Source organism: Pholis gunnellus, assembly GCF_910591455.1.
Source record: "Pholis gunnellus genome assembly, chromosome: 9".
In the NCBI taxonomy this organism is placed as follows: Eukaryota; Metazoa; Chordata; class Actinopteri; order Perciformes; family Pholidae; genus Pholis; species Pholis gunnellus.
Window position 1 is genome coordinate 18,532,815 of NC_136535.1, and position 27,878 is coordinate 18,560,692.

A 27,878-nucleotide genomic window follows, 5' to 3' on the forward strand; every position below is an offset into this window, starting at 1 on the left:
TCTCATGCTCGCATGCTTGTCTGTGTGTGTGTGCGTGTGTGTGTGTGTGTGTGTGTGTGTGTGTGTGTGTGTGTGTGTGTGTGTGTGTGTGTGTGTACTACATGTATACGGATATCCCTCCATAACTTCCCCGCATTCTGAATTGCAGGATGTAAAAGAACTCAAGACAATGAGCGATGGAGGGGAGAACAACAAGGCAAAGAGAAAGACAAAAAAACAGAGGAGTAAGAGAGGCAGAGAGACGGAGTGATTAAAAAATTCTTGTCTACGTCCGCCCTGCTGAGTCCTGCTTGTGCCCCCGAGGACCAGGGCCCTGCTCCTCCCCTGAATTCCACAGCTATCAGGGCACCAAACAGGGTGCAGGGGGACGAGGGGGACGAGGGGTGTCCAATAATGTAGGTCCACACACATACTGTACACCAGTGACTCCCAGCTAGAGATACATGTACACCAGGGATTACTTCTGCAGTTTCTAGGAGGTTTGTGGGGAGATTGTGGAGTAACTTATTTCATAAGAGATATTAATAATTAATTTTCAAGAATATATTCACATTGAGCAGCTGTAACACCGAAACCCCACGTGTTACAATTGAAACAGTTAAATGGATAAACGGTTAAAAAGACAGCTAAAAGTAAGGAATAAAGGGTTCAAATAGTTAGCTAAAAAGTACTGGATAAATGGCTAAAATAGTTAGCTAGAAGTAAAAGATAAACTGTTGAAATTGTTAGCTTAAAAAGGTTGAAAAGTCAAGCCTGTGCTTCTTCAAGGGGTTGAAAAACGGATGTAAACTTGACCAAAAGGAGCATAATATTGAGCCGAGTGTTCAATGGGATAGAAACACTGTTGTACAACCTCACCAACTGCCAACCACGCATGTACTCAAATACAGACACAAAAAGAAGAAAACTCCGTGTGGACCAGTAAAGTAAAGGAGGAGGCTGGCAGCCGGTCTAATTTTAAGGCCCTAATTATGTAACATACGATGCGGTGTCACTCCAGGGCTCTCGCTGTCCCAGCTGAGGAAGTGGTGCCCCAGAAGTTTCCCAAAAGCACTAATTATGGTTCATATCCATAGATTACTACCTACACCAGCCTTCAAATGAAAAACCTCTCCTGGCCACCGAGTTGGCATCGCTGACATTTTGAAGCCTTTAAATAAAGCTTATACGGTTTAAGTGTTTAGAACTGACTTGTTATTTACTTGTTGGTTGTCTCACGGCTATTGAGAACACAATAGGACACCAAAACATCCAATTACGTTTGTTCGAGACAAACCAAAGATTGAAACTCCCCTAAACTCTGAATTAAAGAGTCAGCTGCTATTATGAGGCGAAACATGTCATTAAAAACAAGCGCTGTGTGCTATCCGGGGGCCCTGTTTGGATCTTTTTATAACCCTGTGTGGACACTATGACAGAGAGGATTTTGAACACACCCTGGCTGTTTACCCAACAGAGAGACAGACGAGCACTTCTCAGAATCAGTGTTTTTATACTACTTTTGTCTGCAGTGCACACTGCTCATATTCACATTCATGTAACTGTAAAATATTGAAATCAGGCTGCATGTTCAAGGACATACTGTATAATCTACCGTTCACCCTTTGTACTGTCATACTGCCAAACAAATGTCATGCAAAGCAACAGATTATGAAAGTTATTCTGCTCTGTGGTTAACACAATTATCTTGTTTCAGTCACAAAAATAACAGAAGGACTTCCTCATACGGGCTTATCGAGACAAACATTCAGCTGTCACTGTACTTTATGGCTAAAACGAGACTGCAGGAGACGACAGACCGACAGACAGACAGGAGGTGAAAGCCAGCCACCCGGCAGATTTAGGCAGCTTTAGAGCACAACAGATCAGATGAGATTATCTCTCGCTGATCCCCTGTAAAGTAGACAGCAGATTCATTGATTCCTGCACCGCCTGCCACGGCTGTGGGTCCCCCAGTCAAAAATCAACCACGCAGGAATGTATAGGGAAACAAAACAGCAACACTACTACAAGGTAAAAAAAATAAAAAAATCATGACCAGTGACTCAATATATCACAGCATTACAGAATTGGCACCAAACAGCAAACTGATTGAATGTGTTTTGTTGGACCACTGATGAATAACTTTATAATGGTAGCGGTGAGCTAATCAACCACAAAGCGCTGCGCTTCATTTAAAGGATCTCAAGTAATAGAGGGCTAAATTCCAACTCCATTCTTTTTACTTCCATTGATCAGAACACCGAAGAAACTATGTGCATGTCTTATGTTGTGATCCTGGAGATCATTCTGCCGTGACACACTTCCAAAGGGTGTGATATCTCAGGAGCATGACAGTGAACTAGTGACCAGGCTTGGCTCGGGACACATAAAGCCATGCATGCGTCCCTCTCGGTCTCTAATCCATGCTTCTAATGTCCCAGATGGGAGAGGCGGAAGGGACCGAGGGGAAGGGAGGGCAAAACTGTATGCAAAACCACCCGGACGCAGAATTGACAAGCACGGACTGTCCAATTTAGCTGCCGCTGTACACGGGAGAGAAGCACGTTGCAAGCACTACCACGGCAGTTTGTGCTGCCTTGATCTGACCTACTTTCTGGCCCCTTTTCCCTCCCTGGTGCCTGGTCTGGGGAAGGGAGAGGGGAGAGGGGAGAGGGGAGGGGAGACCACCAGGCAGGAAGCAGCAGACTCCACAGCATAACAGCAGCCTACATACATATGCTCACTGGGAGAGCACTTCAGACAAAGTCACAAGCTGCACGGCATTCATTAGTCAGCTGAGGCCATACCAGAAAAACTTAACATAACAAAGAAAAATCAGTGCCTGTATTCAATTTAGATCTCATCATCACCATCATCTCTGATCCTGCCTTGAGGCCTACAGAAGGCACTGACAGCCTGTCATACCTGACAGCTCCACCTTGCCTCCCACTTGTCTGGTTTATTCTGCAGATAGGCTAAACAGCACAGTTATCTGAATCCAAAGGGCCTTTGACCTACATTTCAGCAGCTCTTTTGTTGTACAGTGGACTCATTTGTATCTCTGCTGATCACAGACGGACATCAGGGAGAGCAGCACAAGGAACAGCCCATAATCTGGTGATTGGTTTCCTCCAATATGTCAAAATGTGAATGTTTTTTATGGATCCTGAGCTCCTATCATCACGTCAGTAAAAAAAGAGATCTCACAGTGCACAGTTACATTTAGGAGCTGACAGCAATTATCCTCCCACATCAGCCAGGATCTTCCTCCCACGCTTTCAGGAAAACAACGCTATCTTTTTATTAATCATTATGTGACCCCCTCCTCCTCCTCCTCCTCTGCACCGTACCTGCCCTCTCTCAAAGTTTTCCTTCTCCAGCTCCAGGCTGTTGGCCCCTCCGGTAGTCCGTCGGATCACTTTGGGGATAGCGTTGGGTACTTGCTGCATGGAGCTCTTCACGCGATCCATTGTCGTGTTTTTTCCCACAGCAGCAGCGAAACAAAACACAACTTTCAGCCGATAAACAGGCCGGACTGTAATAACAAATAAAAAAATAAAACCGCTGCACTAACTATGGCGGGCACCAGTCCATGCTGCGCTGGACTCGTCGCCCCGTTGGGTCATTTGGCCTCTCTGTCCACCACCCCAGTCAATGACAGGAGGAGCAGTCTGAACGGCACCAGAGTCAAGCGAGCCAGGCTTAGAGGAGGAGGACACTTCCGCTTTTCAAAATAAAGTCCCTGTTGGTTCACGTGCTGCAAACATACAGTCTGATTGCAACGTTTTATTGTCTGTAAATTAAATCTGTCCTGCGTGAAAATATGTTTAATGCTTACATGTAAAATAATGAGTCATATTTTAGATTTTATCGCCATAACTAACTCGTATGAGCAATGACCTGCAACCGGAAAGGACAAGTGACATTTTCAATTATTCCCATTTCCTAGTATTATTTTTAAAAGATTAATATGGTGCATGGTGAATTTCATCTAAAAGAATGTAGGAAGTTTATTTTACAATCCACAAAAAAACAGAAGTGATATGTGCAACAAATTGCGGGAACTTTACAGAACTTAATATCTATCTTTGGAACACTCAGTTCTTCACAAACCTGCACAAAACACACGACGTCCATTGAAAGCCTTCACGCACAGTGTTCTCACACACACACACACACACACAAAAACGTACACGCTTCTGCTGTAGGTGTGAGGACACCGTTCAGCTGCATGCTGATGAGTGTCGCTGTTATTTGGATATTTTCTCTGGCAACTGTCACTGACTCCTCCCAATATGGTCAGCCACTGGCTGGAGCTGCAGCAGGCTCCGCCCACTCCATCAATAATGCGTTGTGATTTTGATTTTCTAGCTATGTGTAAAACAAACTCCTTCAGTCTTATCTTACATATATGACATAAGTGTTTACAAAAATATGACTGGGTTGGGGGATTCAGGCAACTTCAGGCACAATGATATTCAGTCAGGAAAATATAATTTCAGACTGTTGCTGTTTATTACTTTTGCTGGAAAATGTTTGAATCTATTTAATTCAATATCATTTAATGAGGAGCTGTGTGTCATCGTGAATAATGACACACAGCCACAAGCCAAATCATTAGACGTTTGAATACATTTTAATGGCTCATGCGCACACATCATTTTGCCATAAAAGCCCCAAATTCCTTGTCATTGACAATGCAGTGCTTCATGCTATATGCTCTGCGGGAAATTAAGAAATGAATTCCGTAATGGTGTCCTGATTAGTTCTAGCATAACTTGTCCAAGTAACAAAGAACTGGCACTGAACATTGCTGGGGAAGCGTGCCACTATCAGCACTGTCTGAGCAGTGATACAAGAATGCTATCAAGTATGTATTGCTATTAGTGGGAGAAGAGCTTATCCTGCTATGTCTTTGTTCTATTTTCCCTTTCAGTCACAATATTTTTTACAAAGGCATTCTCTGGATGATATAGGCAAGCAGCACATGATTCACGGTCAGTGATCATTCCTTATTATAATAACTGCAACAGGCTCAACCTTCGCTCTCAGGTTTAGAAGCATGTTTGCGCTGCACAACTCAAGGCTACCCTCTGTTGGTCAAAGATGGGAACCAGGAGTCAAAACTATAGTGTACATTTAACCAAGCTTTTGTCTACATAAACACATTAGTAAAGGAAAGTCCAGTTTTTCACATTCACAAAAATACCACACAAAAAAAAAGCAGAAAAAAAGATACAATAGCAAAGAAAAGCAAAAGGACCAGCTGGATGTTAAACAGTTAAATAAAACCACAGTTTAAAAATACTCCATAATAAATAAATGCCCTGCCTTTAAAATCCCACTTAAGTAAAAGTGCAAAAGTATTATCAACTAAATGTACCTAAAGTGTACTCATTATCATACTATTAGATTTATAATACTAATGCATCAACGCACACAAGAAGCGTTTAACTGCTGATGGAGCAAGTTTTAAAACGGGTAGTTTACGCCTGTCGATTTCCAACCTGGGGATCAGGCCCCTGAAGGCAAGGCAAGTTTATTAGTATAGCACATTTCAACAACAAGGTAATTCAAAGTGTGTCATATAAAACCATTAAAAGCATCAACACATAAAGCAAAAGAAAAGGTGATTTAAAAACAATTAAGAACATTCATTGAAACATTAAAAACAGTCATTAAAACACAAAAAAGCAGTGGAAGAAATAGAATACAGTAGTAAAATGCAGAAATGCAGGAAATTGATTAATATCCTTGAGTCTGGTTCAATTAAAAGCAGCAAACAGAAAAGTCTTCAATCTTGATTTAGAAGAACTGAGGGTCTCAGCAGACCTGCAGCTTTCTGGGACTTTGTTCCAGATGGAGCAGAGAAACTGAACACTGCTTCTCCATGTTTAGTCCCGACACAGAAAGTAGACCAGTCCCAGACGACCTAAGACGTCGGGATGGTTCGTAAGGTAGCAGCAGATCAGAGATGTATTTTGGCCCTAAACCATTCAGTGCTTTATAAACCAACAGCAGGATTTTAAAGTCAGTCCTTTGTTGGACAGGAAGCCAGTGCAAAGACCTCAGAACTGGAGTGATGTGATCCACTTCCTTGGTTTTAGTGAGGACTCGAGCTGCAGCTTTCTGATTGACTTTTTACAGAGACCTGTAAACACACCGTTACAGTAGTTGAGTCTACTGAAGATAAATGCATGGACAAGTTTTTCCAAATCCTGTTGAGACATAAGTCCTCTAATCCTTGATATATTCTTCAGGTGATAGTAGGCTGATTATAGGCTAATTGTCTTGAGAGTCACAAGAGATCTGAGTGGCCGTTAGAGGATTAATGGGGTAGGAAAGAACAACAACAAAAAAAACGGAGTTCTGCAACTAAAATGTATTCAAATTTTGGAATATTCTCAATATTTCTGTGAAATATTTGAGTGTTGCTGTTTGGGCCTCAAACAGTTGTCTTAATAAAAACCATCTGAGAAGTCTGGAGTGGAACTAATTCTTCTGTACCAATCTTTGCTAACAATAGACATCTAAAGGGCTTTGTCTGCTGTTTTGTGCAGGGCCACAAGCTAAAAGTTTGGGATCCACTTTAACAAAGCATTAGGCTGAATTTATGTAGAATCTTAATCTGGATAGAACTACACCTGTCACATGTAGCTGAGTTACAATATAAGAGATAAGGTATGAGACTTTTTTATTATATCTATATACAATGCAGTACAGTATAGTACATAGACAACGGAAATGTTGTTTCCCTAGTACCTGGTGTAAAAGAAAAAGAATAAACATAATATATAGGCTAAACAAATGTAAAGTGCAATAAACAACAGTAAGATCTTTGGGCTTCTGAGGATATTTATGTAACAAGGTGCATGAAGTAAGTTATCGTCCAATACTGCTCAATTGTATTGGCGTATAAGTATACAGTTGCATAAAATGGAAATACTCAGGTAAAGTAGAAGTACTTCAAAATTGTACTTAAGTATATGAATACATGCACTGTGAATATGAGCTTCCAACCCAGATGAATACATATAGAAAAAATAAATAAATGTGCCCACCCAGTCATTACAGTAAATACAGTATGAGCAGCATACTGAGGAGGATCAAGCCCAAAAAAAAGAGAAACTAAAAAAAAATGAGACGATGAAATCTCGCGAGACTACCACTGTAACGGAGGACTGGGGCTTGGTCTTGAAGTTTTCAGATGCATCTGTAGATGAATCATAACAGCATCAAGATGTCGGGACGAACAGGCCGCGCTGAGACCCGAAGTCGGGCTAAAGATGACATTAAAAAGGTCCTGGCGGCCATCGAGAAGGTGCGCAAATGGTACGTAGGCTGTCCGGGGGACAATATGGAGGGAAATGTATTAGTGGCTGTAGCCTGATATCTGCTGCGTCGCTCAACAAACTTCAGTCGGAAAAGTTAGATGATTGACGGGGCTGCCGACCAATCAATGCCCTGGCTTGACAGGAGAGGCGGAGCTAACTGAGTTTTTTTTTTTTTTTGCCTGCCGAGAGCTGTCAATATGGCCACAGCCTCACATGCCGCCGTAATGTAACGGCCGTCCCGTAGTCACACAACAGGGACGTCCACGAGCACATTCGGACATTTGTCCTCGCGGGCTTTACACGCGCACGTCACCTAAAGTAAACGATGGCTGTAAAGTGAGCATAGCAGGATGTTTTGATGTAGCTGTCATCTCTCTGCTGTGGGCAGAAAAGGACACGAGCACGTAGCCCCACGTTACAGATTAATGCTATTAAAGCGGACGGTGTGGCGTTGGACCTACATTGAGCTCATTTAAATAAAATAATGTCTGAACTCATTTCATTCCCAGGGAGAAGAAATGGGTGACAGTTGGAGACACATCCTTACGCATATTCAAGTGGGTGCCAGTAACAGACACAAAGCAGGTGGGGGCCTCTGCCACGTAAAATACCACGATCATTTTTAAGGATTTACTTCAATGAATGTTGTGGCATCAGTTGTCTGATTTGTCTCTTTTTTTACGTCCCCTCTTTCTTATCAGATATATCGCACCAAATCCACAGGTGGAGATGCTCGAGGAATGAAAGATGTGGTCCTGGAAAATGCTAACTCTTTACTGGATTTCACTGGTGAGTTTTGTGGCTGTGTTTAATAAAATATTGGGGCCATGGCATGCATATATGTCAAAATATCACACAACCAAACGAACACGTTTTGTATCATAATGCTGCTGTAGTGAACAAATGTCCCCTTGTGGGATTAATAAAGTATCTATACATACAATAAAATAAAAAAACAACATAAAAACACCCAGATGTTCAGTACAACTCCTCTATTCCTCAGATGAAAACAGCAACCAGAGCTTTCTGTCGGATGTGTACCAGCCTAAGATGGATAACAGCAGCAGCACCTCCAGCTCGCAGCAGGTCAGCCCTCCACACACCTCCAGCCTCCGGACTGAGGACTCTCAGCCACCAATGCTGGGCCAGGAGAGTGTGGATGGTATGTGGATGGCTCTCTGGAGCATATTTACACTATATTTTTTACACATTATTCCTGTAATTTAAAAAAAGGTTCACATAGATCCTGTATTTGAGTATAAAATGGCATCCTAGAGCTAAGTGCAGCATTAATGAGGTTATACTTCCACCCTTCCCTGTGAATGCAGAGCCGGTTCATTTAGGACAGGAGGGGGCTGATGAGCCTCCCACTCTCATCAAGGAGGATCTTCTTTCATCAGGAGCAGTCCGACAGAGCACCCCAGACACACAGGTCCACTTTCTGAAAACGGTTTTGAAGGATAACCAAAAAATGTTCTTGGATTAATTAATAATTTAATTCCTATCTCTGGGGTCCGTAGCTTGGTGTAAAATGTGAACATTTAAGTAACATCGTGTTCCTTTTTATTCGACAGGAGGAATTGGAGGAGTCAGGAGCACCGCCTTTAAAGAAGATTTGCACAGGAGAAAATGCTGTTCTGAGATAGCTCATTTATAATAGTTTTGTCAAAATACACACACACACAGTACATGTCCTCAATCAGATTAGCTCAACTTAAAAAAAAAGTATATTCTAAGGGTTTTCTTGACATATTTACGCAAATGTTACATTTCAGCAAATGAGGAAAAAAAAGTATTTACAGCTCAATCTTTGTTCACTTTTAAAGGTCTTTAAGGTATGCTGTTATAAGTGATTTTTGAAATGAATGGTGGGGAATTGTCCAAACTTTGTGTGGCAAGTCACTGCTGTTGCAGGCAGTGTATTTCAATTTACATGCTGTAAATGTTTTCCTGCAACTGTTTCCAATTTACCCGTTATGCAGATGAGCTTACGTTTGCATGTATTCTATTGCTTTATTTTTTAGGTTTACAGGCCAATTTGAAAAGGTGTTAAATGTGTAGCTTTATGCAGATTGGTGTTTAGATGTGCCATTTTTCTATTAAATGCGAGGCACTTTCTGGAACAGAGTTTCTTTTGGCTTATCGTATGCAAGGAAATGTTTTTTTTTTTATATTTTAAATATAATTTGCCCATGTTTATAACTGACGACATTGTAAACCATAATAAATGCTACTTTCCAATTTCATTTCAATTAATTGATCCTGCGGTGCATGCTGTGATCGGTATGCACTCATTATTATATCTATATTATAAAGGCAGGGCCTATTGTCTAATCAGACACGTTCAAAATGGAGACCAGACAATGGATTCAGAAATTAAGTCAATAATTCAAGAGGGAATTAATTCCACAACAATTTTAATCAAATACATAATCAGAGTGTTGAAATGTATTTTAGTATAAATGAGTTAAATAGATCATATAATCTTTATTGTCGTCAGCTGACCTCGAGTTTCTCATCTATATTCGATGCGGGCGTGGTTTATTTGAAGGGGATATTCTACTGTGACAGACAGGCCACATGAGCCAATGAGCGACTGGTTCAGAGCAATTCGACGAAGGCGCTTTACTGAGGGAGCCAATGAACGTCGGGAGGGGGCGGGGCGTGTTCGCGACGCTGCTTGCTGCCGGGGAAACGGAGTTCCGATTGCGGACGGACGTGTGCCGGTGGACTAGAAACTCCCGCCATTTCGACAAGGAATTAACCTCTTGATTGATCCAGGTTACTTTTTTTGTAGCACTTGCTAATTCTCTTATCCGATAGCAAGAAGCTCCGGTAGTACGAACACGCGGGGAATACAAGTGATCCAACGAGAACTGGCCTAGTTTGGAAAGACTTTGGAGTCTTCAACGCGCCATACCTCCTTCTGAACTGAGCAGTTCGGTGTGGTTCACCCTTACATGTTCACTCGGAGGAGCTAAAAGTTTACTAACTATACCGAGCGACAAGTCCGGCAACCTGGTTTACATCTGAGACACTGCGTAAAACCAGCATGGCACCGCTAATAGAGGAGAGAAGAAGGATGCAATGAGGCGGGCGGCAAGAAGAAGCGCACTGTTATTGTTTTGCAACGAGATAGCATTTGAGCCCGTTTGCGTTAGCTAGCCAGCTAGCTGCTACACGTTGGAGCCGGGCCTGCCGGCGGTAACGTGAGACGTGCTAAGATATTTACGGGACACTTGCATACATGCTAAGGACATATTATTGCATATTATTGTACTAGAAGATTTAATTCTACCATTGGCACCCCGTGCCATCTGTGGATTTGGAAATGGCACCGCTTTTAGGCCGGAAACCGTATCCACTGACTAAGCCGCTAGCCGAGCCACCAGGCCCGGGAGAGGAGGTCTACATCATCGAGCACACCAAGGAGGCCTTCAGGAACAAAGAGTATCCTTTAACGTGATGATGCTCAGACTTATCGAGCCACTCGGCATGCTGTATACGTGACTTTGTCTAGCTGGCTAAACCGATGCTCACATAGCCCCATATAAAGGACCGGAGAGCTAGCTAATGAACCTAATTTGATGTTACCTGGCGGTTTCCCCATTTAATGTTTACCCGCATGTACACAGTGTAACGTTACACTGATGACTCGCTAGCTATCTAGCTAGCTAGCTAATGTTCACACCGCTGTGCTAATGCAGCTAAGTTAGCTGGCTATTTCCCAAAGCTAGCGAAATTATTTTTTGTGGCACTTAGGGAAATAAATATGCATAGTTAAATATAGAGAGACTATAAAGACGTCCTTTCACTTTCAGCGTCCACGGCCCGGCTGACAGCCATCAATGCTAGCGCGGTTAGCTCGCAAGCTGCTAACGTTAGGTATCCCATTATGTCACAATAGCCCGTCGTCTTCTCTCTCTGGCTGAGGATGTTCTCGGCTGGTAAGAGTTAGCTTTTAACGTTAGCCTCTGTCGAATAGCTAGCATTAGCTACCGGTGCATTTCTTTTTTTTTGAGTTTGACAAGAGAGGGCAACAGTCGATTAAAATCGGTTTATTTATTCATGGCAGTATTTTGGGGGGCTAGATAGCTTTGGTTATGCTGTAGTAGTAAAGTTACTTTACTTGTTTCGGTGTCTGAGTGAAAACTTTGAACGTCAGAGGTCCTCAACTGTCAGTTATGACAACCCAATGTGACGCACGCAGTGTGGAAATGAACTTCTAAGTTGTATTTATGGTTACCTAAGTTGTCATTAGTTCTAGTAGATTTGGATTTCTACAGTGGCATAGCTAATTTGTTCACTCGACTGTTTTTATGTAACGTTTTAACATCGACATTTGTCGTCATTGCATAAAGAACAGCCATGTGAAGTGCAGGCCTCACTTATACCTCTCCATGCTGTCCCATCTACAGTAACAGGGATTCTCACTTTACTGTTGTAGTTACTGCAGTCTTCAGTGGTTGCACAGTCTAACTTTCTACTCCCATTAACTACCTGTAGAAGTGGGTTAACATTTTTCACAGAACTTCTGTTCATCATGAGGTAGCTAGGACTCTTTTCCAGCTTCCATCACCATCATTATTCGCTCCTAGCTCCCGTACTGTTTCCCAGTTTTGCATTGTTAATTACACCATTTGTACACTTTTTAGTTCTAAGTGTATGACCGTACATTTAGATTTTGTTATGTCTGTTTGTTTGGTGTCCCATGACCTCGGCCTCTTTCTATATTTCTGTCAATGACAGACCACGTGTGTCTTGCTTGTAATTAGTAAGTACATGGCTAAATAAGGAGGAACTGTTTCCATATGACTGTTGTAATTTCTTTAACCAAACTCCTACAGAGAGTATGAGGCACGCTTGCAGAGGTATAGTGAGCACATCTGGACATGCAAGAGCACTGGAAGCGGTCAACTCACGCACATTGAAGCATGGGAGGAGGAACAAGAAGTCACGGAACTGTTAGTATGACACCCTGTTTTTGTTTGCATGTACGTGATTCTATCCAATGTGTGAAATAAGAGCCATTAGTCTACTCTCTGCTGTCCAAAGCCTGTACAGACAGGCTGTTGATGGAGTTCTGTGAAGAACACACAGGTACAGTTCAGTAGATGGCAGTGCTTTGCATTCAGATGCCCAGTAAACCCCTGGTTCCCATTATTTTCTAAATAGATATGCCACCACCGGTTGTTTAGACGCCCTCAGAAGCAGATTCGCCCCTATGACAGCAGCTCGGTAGTATCACGGAAGAGCCGTACTCTCCCAGTGAAGGTCACAAGGCTGGCTGCTTTGCTATGATTGGATAAATCTGCTGCTCCTCCTCTCATTCTATTTAGAGGGTGTGGGATTGAGTCATCCTTGAATCTGCAATGGCCTGGTGAGAGTTTCCTGATCCTGATCTGCAAAATGGGGGAAGAAACAGCCATATAAAATGTAGAATAGGTCAACTGATCTTTGTCAGCCCGCTCATCACCAACCAGGTGTGCGTATACTGTATGTACAAGTTGGACCAAACCATATATATGTGTGGCCAAGGATATCTCACAGCAAAGACGGGGCAGAACATTGCTCAGTTGCCCGGAGCTCAAGTCACTGAGGATCACGGGCTGTGTTTAAGCTCTAAGCTCTGTCTAATTATATCAGCCAGGAGGTTTTACTCCCCCTACTGGTCACTCCCAGCCCTTTGTTGCCCAGTTATGTAATGCTCTCATCCCAGGGACGAATGTGTTGCAGAAATCCAAACAATGTGAAAGAAATTATGTCTGGAATAAATTGCTTCACACCCTTGAAAAAAATTCAGTTGATTGTAAATTTGGCTGATATGTCAGTGGCCTTGTTTGCTGAGCATCAAAGCATTACAATCAGTGTCTTGCTTACTGCAAAATAGTCTAAGCTTATTACAATGGGAATGCAAGACACTTAACTGTATTGCACTTTTATCTTCACATGTTTGTTCTTAATGCTGATTTATTTTCTGTGTGCAGGCTTCAGGAGGAGTATCCCAAGTGGTTTGAGAAGCCAGTCCTGGAGATGGTCCACCACAACACAGTGTCTTTAGACAAACTGGTTGAAATGGCCTGGCTGGAAATCCTCACCAAGTATGCTGTGGATGAAGAGTGTGACTTCCTGGTCAGTCTGACCTGTTACATTTCTAAACTTGTTTCTTTTATTTTGCAATTTTATCAACAAATTAGACACTTGACATATTTTGATGACCATTTACTAAAGCTTTTTTACAAGTTAAGATGAATGTTCTGCCCGTCCTCAGTGGTAGTGCAGTGGAAAGCAGGTGTTTTTAAAGGAAAACTTCCTCGTGGTGTGTTCTGAGATTCTCACAAGACTTTTTTTTTCACTTCAGGTGGGGAAGGACAAAAGTTTGCAAGTGAAGGTGGTGAAGATCCATCCCCTTGAAAATCCAGAGGGTGAGTCGGGGGAGAAGAAGCTCGAAGGTGCCTGTGACTCTCCATCCAGCGACAAGGAGAACGCAAGTCAGGAGAACCAGAGGAAAGAACCTCCTCCCAGAGAAGAGGAGAACAGGAGGGAGAGTCTCAGTGAGTTCCAATCGCTGCATGAACAGAGAAAACAGAGAGTTTTGATGCATGTATATGGATATGACAAAACTTGTGGTTTAATGATGATCAGTGTGTTTTTTTTTAAACTGCACATGTGGTGTATTGGTTGTAGGCCCAGATAAACAGTTTTTTCTTGAGATGGAATGTTTTCTTTTTCCCAGTTTCCACTTATTTCCCAAAGTTTCAACCACTTTTTCTACACGATTATTTCTTCTTCTTTTTTTTTTACATGCTATTGTTTCACTATCAGGTGACAGAGCACGACGTTCACCAAGGAAACTTCCCACTGCCATGAAGGAAGAGAAGAGGAGATGGGTGATGCCCAAATTCCTTCCCCATAAGTACGACGTGAAGCTCATCACTGAGGATAAGGTCTGTATCCTGTGCTCAAGAGAAAGTGTCTCAACTGGTCTCTTGAAACCATGACAGCATATTACTTCCATTTGTGGTTCATGATCTTTTGAGGTCTGCACAGTTTGAATTTTCTGAAAGAAGCTGACGCTGAATCTTCCCCAACGACTTGTCTCACAGGTGATCAGTGACGTCCCGGTGGACAGTCTTTACAGAACGGAGCGCCCTCCGACCAAGGAGATCATGCGCTACTTCATCAGGCACTATGCTCTGAGGCTGGGCATGGGCGAGAGTGCTCCCTGGGTGGTTGAAGATGAACTCGTGAAAAAATTTAACTTGCCCAGCAAATTCAGTGACTTTCTTCTGGATCCACACAAGGTAATTTACTTGTTGTCATTTTTTTTTCCTACATAAGACAATTTTAAAGATATTGCTTGTCCTTGTCTCACACTTTTTTCTTTTTTTGTCTAAAGTTTTTAGCGGAGAATCCCTCCACAAAGCGTAAGAGCTTGTCCTCTCCAGAGGGGAAACCGAGCAAGAGGCTCAAGACCCCCGACACACCAGGAGAGGATTCAGGAAACGAGAAGGGAGAGAAGAAAAGGAGACGAAAGAAAGACTCTTTAGGCATGCCCCTTAGTCCAACCATTTGGGGCCACATGCAGGTAAGCTGGCTTGTATGTACATTATCGCATGTCAGTTACTACTTTATGATGATGGGGGTATCCCCTTTTCAAAAGCTTCATGGGCTCATATTGTCTGTATTTCAGAAAATGAATGGCTCCCCACTAAAGATGAAGAACTCTGGAACTCCAAAGAAAGGAGAAGGCAAAGGCTCAGCTCCCTCCACTCCAAAATCAGGCAGGAAGTCCGGAGACAAGAAAGAAGGAAAGAAAACCGGAAAGAGCGGCGATAAGAACGTCCTCAAAGCTTCTAAAAAGGACGGTAAAGCTGGCGCTAAGACGCCGAAGATGAAGCAGATGACTCTGCTGCATCTGGCGAAGAGCACTTCCTCTGGGAGCCCTAAGAAGAGAGCCCGTAGTACGGGCATGGGTACGCCCAAACTGGGGAAGCCCCTGCACCCTATGGCTCTCCACCTCCTTCGTTTCTATAAGGAGAACAAGGGCAAGGAGGACAAAAAGAACTCCCTCTCCTCCCTCATCTCCAAGGCCGCAAAGACCTTGTCCTCAGATGATCGGGGCCGGCTGCCAGAGGAGCTCAAGGAGCTGGTGCAGAAACGCTGGGAGCTGCTGGAGCAGAAGAAGCGGTGGGCGGCCATGAGCGAGGAGGAAAAGCAGGAAGAGATGAAGAAGAAGCGCGAGGAAGTCCGAGAGAAGCTGCGAGAAAGGGCCAAGGAGAGGCGCGAGAAGGAGATGCTGGTCCGCCGCGAGCAATCGCGCCGATACGAGGACCACGAGATCGAAGGTGGCAAGACTCTGCCGGTGTTCAAGCTCGTAGACATGCCCGAGGGGTTGCCCAACACCCTGTTTGGTGACGTGGCTATGGTCGTGGACTTCCTGCAGTGCTATGCGGGGCTGCTGATGCCCGATGACCAATATCCCATCACAGCAGTGGCTCTGATGGAGGCACTGGCAGGCGAACGCTCCGGCTTCCTCTACCTGAACCGTGTGCTGGTGGTGCTGCTGCAAACGCTGCTGCAGGATGAGCTGGCGGAAGGCTACAGCGAGCTCGACATGCCGTTATCCGAGATCCCGCTCACCATGCACTCGGTTTCAGAGCTGGCCCGGTTGTGCCTGCGGCCGTGTGACGCCCACGGGGAGGAGAGCAACCAGGGCTCGGTGGACACGGGGGCTTTGGGCGGCTTCGACGACGTGGTGACCAGCGAGTTCTTGGAGAAGCTCGAGACAATCGAGGTGTTTGAGCTGAGCCCCGAGGAGAAGGTCAGCCTGCTGGTGGCACTCTGCCACCGCATACTCATGACGTACTCGGTTGAAGACCACGTCGACGCCATGCAGCAACGGTCAGCCGAGGTGTGGAAGGAGCGTCTGGCAATGCTGAAAGAGGTCAACGACCGCAAGAAGGCCGAGAAGCAGATGCGAAAGGAGATGGAGAGCAAAGGTAGGCGGGGGTTAGCTAAAAATGTTTTTATAATTTCTATTGTTAAATCTTCCTTCAGCTTTGCATTAGTCTTTTATTGATAGTACCAATATATTAATTTTATTTTCCTTTTTTCTTCTGGGCTCAAAGGCGAGAAAAAGAAAGAGGGAGCTGCTAAGAAGGAGATCAAAAAAGAAGTAAAGGTCGAGCCAGAACCCGAGCCGGAGGACATGATCAGCACAGTGAAGAGCCGCCGGCTGATGTCCATGCAGGCCAAGAAGGACAAGGAGGAGATGGACCGACAGAACAAAGGTACACTTTGTAGCAAGGAGTTGAGCTGTTAATCCATTTAAAAATGTGCTTTTTCAAAAGAAGGCAAGTTGGTTAACTGTCGAGCTTGATAGGACATGTACCAATTCTCAGTATTTTCTTTCCACCACAGATCTTTTAGAGCAAAGCCAGACAGTCTACTGTTAATTACTTTATAGATTTTAAGTTGCTATACCTCACTCTTATTTGTCTCTGTGTTATTTTCCCAAAGAGCGCATGGAGAAGGAGGCTGAGGAGGAGCGTTTGCGTAAACAGAGGGCTTCTGTAGAAAGGGCCTTTCAGGATGGAATAACCAAAGCCAGACTCGTCACACGCAGGACCCCACTGGGAACTGACAGAAATCACAACAGGTCAGTGCTGAACACTGTTTAAACACAGATAAATGTGAATTTGTGGGACAAAGTAAATTATAACCGTGGTTGCTGGATGCTTTTGTTCAGATACTGGCTGTTCTCTGACGTGGTTCCCGGTCTGTACGTTGAGAAAGGCTGGGTGCATGAAAGCATCGACTACAACTTCACCCCTCCACCCGAGGACAAACCAGCCGAGCCCGAGGTAGAAGAGGAAGAGGAGGGTGAGTCGGCCGCTACTCATGATTCACAAGGTACAGTAACTTTAGTGTAAGTTACCTTCATCGAAATGTAAAAAAAAACAAATATTAGCATCAATTCTGCAACCCATTATCTCGCTCTGCTTGGTGTGTTGTTTTGTGTGTGGATATTTTGATCTTAATAATGATAATGAATGATTTTGTAGGAGGTGAAAAGGACGATGGCAGCATAGACGGTGCTATAAGTGAGGGAGCCCAGCAGGGAGCAGCAGCAGACATCTGCATAGAAACTACTATTCCCAACCAAGGACAGAACCTCTGGTGAGAGCTTTGTTTCTGTCTTCTTTCATTTAATCCTTTTTCTTTTTACACAATCTTCCATTCTAATATTCTGCCTCTTGAATACAGGTTTGTTTGTGACAACGCAGCTGAGCTGGAGGAGCTAGTGGAGAGTCTTCATCCTCAGGGGGTTCGAGAGAGTGCACTGAAGGCGAAGATACAAAGCAGGTGCATACTCTCTCATTATAAGAGATAATAGCTTAACAAACGTGTGTACAGCTAAAGCATTACCTGGTTTGTACCAGCTGAGCTATTTAAAGCTTTTACATTCAGTTTGCACAGATGTGCCTTTATTTTGAAATTATCTTTTTTTATGTTGGTATTAATAGCAGCAGCAAGCTTGTTAAGTTGTTTAAGTGAATACAGAACCACCAGAGCTTGTCGTCTACAAAAAGTATGAACAATGAAAAGAAGATTCGGGCAAAACAGACAAGATAGTTTTTAACAATGCAGCAGTGATGGAGAAAATATGAAGCCGTCTCTTCCCTGTTTCAGGTACCAGGACGTCCTCCACTCGGTCCATCTGACCCGTAAGGCCAAACTGGGCCTCAGGACCTGCGACGGCTTCACAGAGCTGCTCAATTACCTGCGCAGTGACATCCAAGAGGTAGCCTCACGGCTCCAGAAGGGAGGCCTGGGATACCTGGACGACAACGTAGACATCGACGAGCAGGTCATTAGTTTGTCCGTCTACAATATCAATATTAATGTTCACTGAAGATTCTTAATCGTCCGGTTTAAGGGATTTTGCATAATGTGATAAAGGTATTGGCATATGCAGATAAGTCTACTCGAGCAAGTGATTTGGTAAAAAGAATGTGTTATTCATATATATATATATATATATATAATTATAGGGTTAAACTGTTTTACCCCTGTTTTTAAGGATTGATGGTGTACACAAACCATCATAAACCTTTAAAAGGTTTCATTATATCATACTATGTTTGTAAAACAGCCTGTCTTTATTATACAGTGAAATATATTATTTCTGATTTGTCCACCAAACATTGTGAAACATTGTGTGATTAGTAACCTTTTCTTCCCCGTTTCCTCTACTGTTCACAGTTGAAAGACATGGAGAACTTGAAAGACTTTGGTGAGAGCATCATCACCATTCAGGCCTGTGTCATCAAAAAGTTCCTGCAGGGATTCATGGCCCCGAAGCAGAAGAAGAAGAAAAAGCAAGGAGGGGAGGAAAGCAGCAAGGCCGAGGAGGTGGACGACGAGAAGAGACTGGCAGAAGAGGCCAGGGTAAGAGAACCGAGTTTCAGTGTTTCATAACAACAACATGAAAGTTAAGATGCTGAAGTTTGCTCATGAAACACACTGAGCTACCACTATTCAAGTCTTTCTTCACGTGTCTTTAAACAAGTCTGTGCTTGTTCCTGTCAGGTGGCGACCGCGGTCGAGAAGTGGAAGACTGCCCTCCGAGAGGCCCAGACCTTTTCCCGCATGCACGTCCTGCTGGGGATGCTGGACGCTTGCATAAAGTGGGACATGTCTGCGGAGAACGCTCGCTGCAAAGTCTGTCGCAGGAAAGGTAGGCTAGTTTTCAGCTGCTGTCTCAAAGAAAGGAATTGAAGCAAAAGAAATAAGAGCATTCGTTATGCCTTTTATTGAAATAGAAATGCTTTTGTTATAACATGGCTTTCTTTGTTCAAAACAGAACTACAGCACCTCTCCTGTCTAATAAATATGGTTTCCTTCTGTTTTTCCTCATAAAGAAACAGTCAGTCCGTACTTAATAGGTGTGCTGGATTATTGAGTTGCAGTGTGAGCGAAGCAGTGCTCCTCTACTACCCTTCTGCTCCCTGTCTAGTGCTCAAGCATGACCCGTCTGTGCTGAAGCTGATGGAGTCTAGACCCAGATCCAAACAGGGCAGCAGGGCCAGACTCAGAGCAGGAAAGACTAGTAATGTCAGGCAGGTCTACGTACAGAGCAGCCATCTCCGCAGGCCAACAGGTGAACCTGTAGTGATAAGATGACGATAAAGGAAAACTTGTTTACTTGCACAGCTGCACACAAATATTGTTAGCCTTTCAGGGAGTGAAGACCGAAACAAAAATATTGTCATACTGAATTAAAAATTTTTTTAGCTCAGAGCAAAGATTTACATATCGATCTCCTCCAGGTGATGATGAGAAACTTATCCTCTGTGATGAGTGCAACAAGGCCTTCCACCTGTTCTGTCTGCGGCCGGCCCTCTACGGCATCCCGACCGGAGAGTGGCTGTGTCCGGCCTGCCAGCCCACTGTCGCCAGGCGTGGCTCCCGTTCAAGGTGACCGTCTGCCTCACACTTTGTCACCTTTTCATTCAATGACTAGCTTATCGGTTTAGGTTTTTTCAAGAGAAAGTATGGTACTTATAATTATAACTGCAGACAATGTTCTCTTTTTGTAATTTGAGATTTTTTGATTATCAACCTCTCTGTTGTAGGAACTACAACCAAGACACGGACGAAGAAGAGGACGAGGAGGAGTCTGAAGAGGAGGAGTCTGAGGAAGATGAAGAGGACGAGGAAGAGAATGACTACAAAGCCATGGGTCACAGCTGTGAGTACCAGCAAGAGAGGATTTAGTCCAGATTCTGATGGTTCACCATAAGGGTTTCAACCAGAAGAAGTTTCCGTCTCTTTTGACTTCTACGGACCAACTCCACACTGTAATCTTTGCGTCATCAATGCGTGACGTTTCGTTTTAAGAACTATGGCGCAGAATAAAAAGAGAATGCAACTAATATATTAAGTCGTCCGAAAGTCACAGATCGTGTTTTGGTTTTGGAAATTGGCGGTCCTTGGTGCTGACGGTTGGGAATGCAAACTTCACCGTTTTGAATCAAAATATATCATCCACGTGAATCGTGTAGATCCGTAGAGTTGGGGTTTTTTTTGGGGGGGTGGCAGCGTTTCTCAGATTGGAGTGAGACGAGGAGAAAAGGTGATGTCGTGATCTTCGCAATAAAATGTCTTTGATGTGTCGAGTCTTGGCCAATCAGCGTTAAGATGTCTACAGCGTCTTCATTTCCCTCCGTTAAAGTTCCGTTACCGTTCAGACCTGCTGGGTTGAGGATAACGTCCACTGCATGCGACACTGTGTCGACTGTTGACGTGATGAAACATGCAATAATGGAGCTGAAATACTGATTAATAACTGATTAATAAATTAGTTCATATTTAAAATAAAATTCTCCTCCCGACAGGGTTTCGGGTTTTGGTGCTCGTCACCTTTTTCACCTCTTATGAGTTTGCCGGTATGGAATGAGAGGAATGCCGACGGGGAGTTACGGCCCCGCTCTCTTTTGTCTGGACCTTTTGCTTTGAAGCCACGTTTCACTCCGGCTTCCCTCAGAGTATGCGACAGGATGATCCCCGCTGTCGTTTCAAGCCTGCACGTCAAGGATAACGAATAGGAAGTTTGATGCATCAATGCTGAACAGTTCACGAGAGAAACGTTCTCATTTCTAGAGTGACACTTTGTCGTCATTCACGGCATTGCACCCTATGATTGAGTTGTTACAAATAAAACTATAGAGAACAGTTTGTGTGACAAATTAACATAACTTTGGTTATTTCAGATGTTGTTATACCTCCTCTTCTTGTCTTGATCACCTCTCCATTATTTCTTTACAGTGAGACCGAGGAAGAAAAATAAGCAGTCTTCATCTCGGCAGAAGATTTCCAAAAGTAAACCCAAGAAGCAGTCGTCTTCAAGTAGTCAGAGCAGCAAACAGAGGACCGGCCCCAACAGCCCCGCAGACATCGATGAACTGGTGAGAAAGCAGCAGGGCTCCCTCGTACAGAAGCTACGTCTTAACTCTTAGAAGAATTAAGGTGTGAAGTGTTGTTGTAATTGTGTGTGTGTGTGTGTGTGTGATGTCTGCAGGTGCGACAGAGTTCCCAAACAGGAGTGCGCCGGCAGGTGCTGGAGCTGGAGCGGTGCGAGGAAATCCTCAAGAAACTGACGAAATTCCGCTACAGCTGGCCGTTCAGGTGAGCAGAGAACACGATCCCTTTTGAATGGACATTCAGTTTATTCTGGAGCCGCAGCAACTACTTGCATGTGCGAGACCAGTGTTTCCACCCAGAAGTTCTAATAATCTAACAGTAGAGGCACCAAATCTTCAGACACCATGATGATGATCTAGCGTTTCTCTCCTCTCACGCTGTGCTCCTCTTTCACAGGGAGCCCGTGTCCGTGGAGGAGGCAGAGGACTACCTGGACATCATCTCCCAGCCCATGGATTTCCAAACGATGCTCGGGAAATTCAGCCAGGGCTCGTATCGCCACGCCCAGGACTTCCTGGAAGACCTGAAACTCGTCTTCTCCAACGCAGAGGAGTACAACCAGCAGGGCAGCACGGTGCTCTCCTGCATGGTGAAGACGGAGCAGACGTTCAACGAGCTGCTCCAGAAGCTGCTGCCTGGCCTCAGCTACCTCCGCCGGCGTTCACGCAAACGCATCAGCCAAGCCGCTGCAACATCTGAAGAAGAAGAAGAAGAAGAGGAGGAGGTGGAGGAAGAAGATGATGAAGAAGATGAAGAAGAAAAGGAGGAGGAACCAAAAAAGAAGATGCAGAACGGCAAATCGAACAGAAAGAAAGCCAGAAATGTTCGAGGGCGGAGGGAAGAGGAGAGCGAGAGTGGTGAGGAGGAGGAGGAGGACGACGATGATGATGAGGAGGATGATGATGGCAGGAGGAGGAGTAAGAGGACCTCCACCACTTCAGGCAGGAAGGATTACAGGGAGCAGGATAGCGATGGCGAGCGGGACACACGGAGAACTCGTCAGCGGGGGGGCCGGGGCGGTGACGAGGACCGGTCCAGCAAGCAGCGACATTCCAAGCGACAGAAACGCTCATGAAGTCCAGGGTGCTTTTCTTTTTCTTTTCTTCTTTTTTTTGTCGTCTCTTTGCTTTAAAGTTTCTGTCCCGCTCTTCTAAAAATGATCAAGAGCCCTTCATCATCTCCTCCTCCTCCTCTTCCTCCTCCTCCTCACAGCCAGCGGGACTTAATCATCAGAAGGACTTATTTGTGTTCTTGAATTTCTGTTCATATTTTGAAAAACGACAAAAGAAAACTGATTTATATTTGTAACATGTTTAAAATAGGTGATTATTTTTTCTTCTTTTTCAACAAAGAAAAATGAGACATCTGAGATAATAGATGGGTCCTTGTAGCTCTTAAGACTCTTTGATTTTAATTTCTGTTCCAAGTTGACAACATCACACACACACACACACACACACGTGTAATTTGACTTAAAACGTTGTCAGTTAAAGAGATGGTGTCCATGTAGCCGAAACCCTCTTGGAAATCTTTCTTTGTTTGAAAACCACGCTGACGACTGATATGAATTTCTCCTCTCACCTGTAAATCGCTCTTACTACTAAGCATCGTGACACCAAGATTATCTTTGGTCAAATGCCAGTCTATAGTTGAACTTGATAGTATTTTTTACTAGTTTTAGAATTTATTGTTTTGTTTTTTTCCCCCCAGCCCAGGTGCAGATTTTGTGTCAAAAGCTGGGTCGACACTTCAGGTCACACGTGTAGTCGCGTCGGTTTCGTGCTAGAACGCGAGCTCCTTCTCAGCTCTCTTGGTGCCAAGATGCTTTCAAAAACACGGACCGGACTTGGACTTGGAGTCTGGTTCTTGGCGTGTAGAGCTGAGCAGCCTTTCCTCTGTAGTGCCCTGCCACTTTAAAAAAGAACCGGTACCTCAACGGGCCACCAGTTTACACTCCTGTGTAAAGTGCACCTATTATCATCATCATTATTATTATGATTATTATTATGCCAGCAGCTGCAGGACCAGACTTTGTTGAAATGATGTGCATAAACCTTTGTAAACAGTGTTCAAAACAACAAATGTGACATTTGTTAAGAAAATGGGCATTTTTGAATATTTGATATTTTTTGCACATTTTTATTTGGTATTGTAAATGATAACTTGTTGATCTTAATCACCTCGAATAAAGGGCAAGGTTTTGAATAACCGGGGGGGCGCTCCCACTCAATGAAGAGAACACGGCAGACATAATCTAGTCACTTGTACATTTTGTAACTAAAACGTTAAGTCGCTCCATTTATTAAAATTTGATTTAGTGACGCACACATTGAGGGTGAAGCGGCTCCAGAAAGGTGAATGAAGGCTTCCCCTGCATGTCCTGGTGCAGTCACCAGGTGGTGCTCTCCTCCTGCTCTCTGAGCACCGTCACTGCACTGCTGCCGAGACTCTCTGCTCATCAAAGGACAAGAGGGAGCTCCGTGGCACTGGTGTGTCTTGGCTCTACAACTTGTTTTTGTAATAACTTCCACACGGTCACGACTTAAAAAAAAAACCTTTTTGAATGTGCAGAGGTTTGTGTCGTTTGTGTGGTGAGGTTGCCAGCGATGTATATGTACACATATACACCGATGAGACTGTGGTTGGTTTGACCTCTTCTCTCTGTGCTGTTCAGTGTTTTTCTAGTGAGGTTTTCATCGTCACCTTTCTGACTTCACCCCCCCCCCCCCTATTTTTGTTTAAATCCGGCTTTGTTCCCGACACGATTCACAAATTGTTTAAATCACTGTTGTAATTGTTTGACATTTCAACAAACAAAAAGGTGACTGCCCTTCTCAAGTTGAGACCCGACTGTAAATGCTTTCTTTGTTCTTTGGGGAACTGCAAAAAAGTCTTTTACACTTCCTTTTTTTTTTTATATATATATATTTATAGTCTAAAGCTGGGTTTGGGCAGGTTAGGAGGATTCACTTGTAAAGAATTTCCAATAAAGGCTATGGACGAAAACCGTAGTTCTCCCTGTTTTATTTGAGCCGATGAGCGTCCCCCTGGTCCGACACACAGACATCACTGCCATCTGTAAAGCCTTGTAATGAGACGATGATTGTGGAGGAAAGCGGGTTAGCCGTGACTGCCGACTGGTGTCTAATTTTACTTTTTAATAAAATATCAAACATGGTCTTACTCTCTGATGTGGACTCTTTTCTCAGGAGCATCGCCGGCTTCTAATAGAAGCCAAATTAGCTTCAAATCTGTTTGTGTTGAAACACAATCAAAAGTGACGTTACGGAGGAGAAATGGCTTCAGTATTTATGAAAGGAGTCTGAGCAACTTGGACTTATACTTCTGCCATGAAAACATATTTGTGGAAAATGTTAAGCTTGTGATGATGGAGTTTGGCCTTAATCACACAACTCGGGCTCTATAATTCACTTCATATTGAACTTTAAGGAACAATATTAATATCCTCAATTCACTCAGTTTACAGAAAAGACCAATAAGAAAGCTGTGGACACAAGAAACTTAAGATATTTACACAAAGTTATTACCGAGTCTAGACTAGACGGCCATTGAATTTGGCTTCATATAGACCAAAATAATGATTTAGCTGCAGTCGGTAGTAGCAGGTTTCACAGGGAGCTCTCTCCACAAACATGCGCCCGTACAGGTGATGGGAAGCAGCAAAGATAACTTAAGAAACTGGAAAGTCCCAAAGTTATATAGACTGAATGTTATGCAAAGGGTGTGTACGTGATGCATGGAGCAGAGGAGAGTGCAAGGAGGACAGCAGGAAGAAGTGCTGACAGCGGCTGAGCCATCTGTAATTTGGCAACAGGTGTTTGGGGCTGAGATGGATCAGAGAAAAGGTCAGAGATGTGAAAAGTCAGTGGAAACGTAGCGCTTGATTACTGAGCGTTCAAACACGGTGACGGCTGGATTCAGCTATTATAAACATAAAAATAAAATCTAATCTTGGAAATAAGAATGCAGACATGTTTATTTTTAAAGAGACATTCCTGATAGCTCTGTACTTTGAAATGAAAGCGTGTCGTTCATGTCCGTCTTCCCCCGGAAGTCTTTGCAACTTGGCAGCATTTTGAGCCACAAAAGAAGACGGAGGCTACAGGTCCGTGTTCTTGACCCACAAGAAAAGAAGTTGATGGCAGATTGAGGACATTGTGAGTTACGGGCCCTGAGGCGTTGGGAGGGAAATCGCATCCTTTGTTGTTATTTCTGAGTCTTACTGCCGACTGAGTCGCTGTGACAGAGACTTCTCGGTGGCTGACTGGTTTGGGAAATGGAGCCAAAACAAACAAAACATTTGCTTGAACTCACTTGCGTGATTTGAGTGAACTTCTAGTGAACTCAAGCCTCTTTAGAATTCAAGAACTCGTTGTTAACCTGAATAATACAATACAGTCGTGATGTATCGACTTTTAGAAGTCTTTAGAAGATTTATCAGGGTTTCTCCAAACCCATGAAAGGTGTTTTAGGTATTGTTCATTCCTCACACGGTGCATCCTACGCAGTGAAACATAGTTGAGACATGCATTAATCACCAAACTTCTACTCCCTGTTGAGGTAAAAAAAAAGACATCATCTAAGTAGCAAGACTTAGAGGCTCAGAAATAGTTACATGATCTGAAAGAATCCTATACGAGGAAACTTGCTGCAGACATTTATGCCCTCTTTCAGGATGAAACATTTTGTTGAAACGCTTTTACTTTTCCTCGCGCCGGCATGAGGTTGAAATGTGTCCAATACATTAGTTCAGGACCAAATACCTGCAAACAACGACAGTAGCCTCATCTGTACTTTGCCAGTGTTACTGATCAAATATTAGCAAGCAAACATTTTAAATATGAATGAGAAGATTCACACTTTCGTCCATTTTGTGTGGAACGTGGAAAAACTCCAGAGTGAAAATAATGACATTAATAAAAGAAGCAGAGGAGTAGAATGTATTGTTAATCGCTGTACAATCTATTATTTTTTACATTAGTGACGATGTGAAAGGCATCGCTTGTGGTTAAGACACGAACTCTGCAGCTCCTCTCAGCTTTATATCATGTTTCAGGTCATTGTTTAGCCGCCCCGCCTTTTAACTTTACTGTTTTGGTTCACATTCACTGCTCTCAAAATGTTGTTTTGCAGTAAAAAAGGCTCTGAAGACTTACTCTACACTACCGGCTGAGCACCAAACAACAGATAGGACACAGTTAGAGACTACCTTGTGAACATAATGGAGAATTTAGACAGACGTTTCCCTCAGGAGTTGATGGAGACCAAAACAGAGCTAAAAAGGGGAGTGAATACTGGATTTAAATTCATCAGTTGGACACAAACAAGACTCCAGATGAATTATATGTTGCTCTGTAACTGCTGGATACGTAAATAAGCAACTGTTTGCAAAAAAAGATTCACCATGTTAGCTTGAAAGGTGATATGGGTCAGTGTTGTGTCCACAGCTCATCTCACTGTGTTTAACTTCTTGTAGCAGGTGGCTGTGGTTTGACAAGCGATCGTACACTTATTAGGTTTTATGTTGCCTCCACTATTATGTCACAAAGCCTGACCTGACAGGTTGAAGCAGGAGCAGCAGGTGCCTCACTCTAAAACAAGCAAACACTGCCCATGCGCTGAATAATCTTTGAACCCTGAGCAAACTGACAGCAGCAGTGTACGACCGAGACATCAACACGGTGTGTGGGTGTGTGTGTGTGCGTGTGTGTGTGTGTGTGTGTGTGGAACAGCAGAGCTGAGAAGCCCACCCTGCAAATATTTACTCCTGGTCCAAGTCGGTGCAGAGGGCATCTGGCAAGGAGCGAACAAGTGTTTCTCACTCTCATTGCAGCAAACATGATGTGCTGCACGTCTGTGGGGTGACTTTACTGTGACCACGTTAATGCCTCTTCGATGAAAAGGAAATGTAAACAAATGGGGTTTAAATTAAATTGAATTAATATAGAAAATAACTAAATAAAGCCGGAGGGCGTTACGTTGTTGTAAGTCAAGCAGAGTCTGACACTTAAGTCTACCCTGATGCAAGTAACCAAGATAAAAGGTGTTCTTTGATATTCACTCCAGTTTGGTTCCAGAACGCTCAAAATCATCCTCAGTCAGAAAAGTTGAAACAGCAAAGAAGAGTTTATGGCTGTCAACATCTGCTGAAATGAGGTCTGTATTAATGAAGGATCGGCATTTCCTGAGGGTTTGGCTCCCACCTCTCTTAAGCCCTGAAGAGAGGGCGTCGTCACACCTGATTGGCCAAGAGGGGAAACGCACCAAGCTGCTCTCAATTGTTAATTAGGAGCTAATCCTCACACAGTGCACAGCAGGTGATCTGAATAACCCTCCAATCAACTCAGGGGAGTTGTGACATTCAGCTAAAATGAAATGGGGGGGGAAAAAAAGAATGAGGGACTGCTACAGAACTACCATATTAATACAGATAATATCTTGGGTGAAGGGCTGTCATGATATCTTTTTACGTGATTATAGTGACAAAAAGAATTCATGATAACGATATTATCGCGATATCTATGGAACATTTGAAAAAAATGCATTGCTAAT

The 27,878-nt window shown here is 43.6% G+C and overlaps 3 protein-coding genes across 4 annotated transcripts in view; 2 read left to right on the forward strand and 1 right to left on the reverse strand.

Moving 5' to 3' along the window:
* hip1 (huntingtin interacting protein 1) overlaps nucleotides 1-3,519 on the reverse strand; it is a 41,597-nt gene extending 38,078 nt beyond the window's left edge. The window contains exon 1 of the mRNA XM_079166009.1: nucleotides 3,333-3,519. Within this exon, the coding sequence (XP_079022135.1) occupies nucleotides 3,333-3,452 (120 nt within the window). The 5' untranslated portion in view covers nucleotides 3,453-3,519. The remainder of the gene's footprint in view (nucleotides 1-3,332) is intronic.
* Nucleotides 3,520-7,169: 3,650 nt separating this feature from the next.
* bcl7bb (BAF chromatin remodeling complex subunit BCL7B b) lies at nucleotides 7,170-9,551 on the forward strand. The gene is made up of 6 exons (XM_079166822.1): nucleotides 7,170-7,314; nucleotides 7,826-7,901; nucleotides 8,018-8,105; nucleotides 8,320-8,478; nucleotides 8,645-8,748; nucleotides 8,891-9,551. Exons 1-6 carry the CDS (start codon nucleotides 7,202-7,204, stop codon nucleotides 8,960-8,962), a joined length of 612 nt encoding a protein of 203 aa, XP_079022948.1. The 5' UTR covers nucleotides 7,170-7,201; the 3' UTR covers nucleotides 8,963-9,551.
* A 503-nt stretch (nucleotides 9,552-10,054) lies between these two features.
* baz1b (bromodomain adjacent to zinc finger domain, 1B) lies at nucleotides 10,055-24,470 on the forward strand. Of its 2 annotated transcripts, XM_079166935.1 has the most exons (21): nucleotides 10,055-10,766; nucleotides 12,164-12,280; nucleotides 13,304-13,448; nucleotides 13,678-13,870; nucleotides 14,142-14,263; nucleotides 14,423-14,620; nucleotides 14,716-14,904; nucleotides 15,010-16,318; nucleotides 16,448-16,609; nucleotides 16,839-16,977; nucleotides 17,068-17,231; nucleotides 17,384-17,498; nucleotides 17,586-17,684; nucleotides 18,012-18,189; nucleotides 18,585-18,770; nucleotides 18,912-19,059; nucleotides 19,652-19,799; nucleotides 19,958-20,073; nucleotides 21,150-21,289; nucleotides 21,403-21,509; nucleotides 21,702-24,470. In XM_079166935.1, the coding sequence occupies exons 1-21, from the start codon at nucleotides 10,648-10,650 to the stop codon at nucleotides 22,378-22,380; spliced, it is 4,773 nt and encodes a 1,590-aa protein (XP_079023061.1). In that variant the 5' UTR covers nucleotides 10,055-10,647; the 3' UTR covers nucleotides 22,381-24,470. The 2 variants fall into 2 exon arrangements, with proteins under 2 accessions (XP_079023061.1, XP_079023062.1); XM_079166936.1 differs by lacking the exons at nucleotides 21,150-21,289; nucleotides 21,403-21,509; nucleotides 21,702-24,470 and adding an exon at nucleotides 20,720-20,958.
* The last annotated feature ends 3,408 nt before the right edge of the window (nucleotides 24,471-27,878 follow it).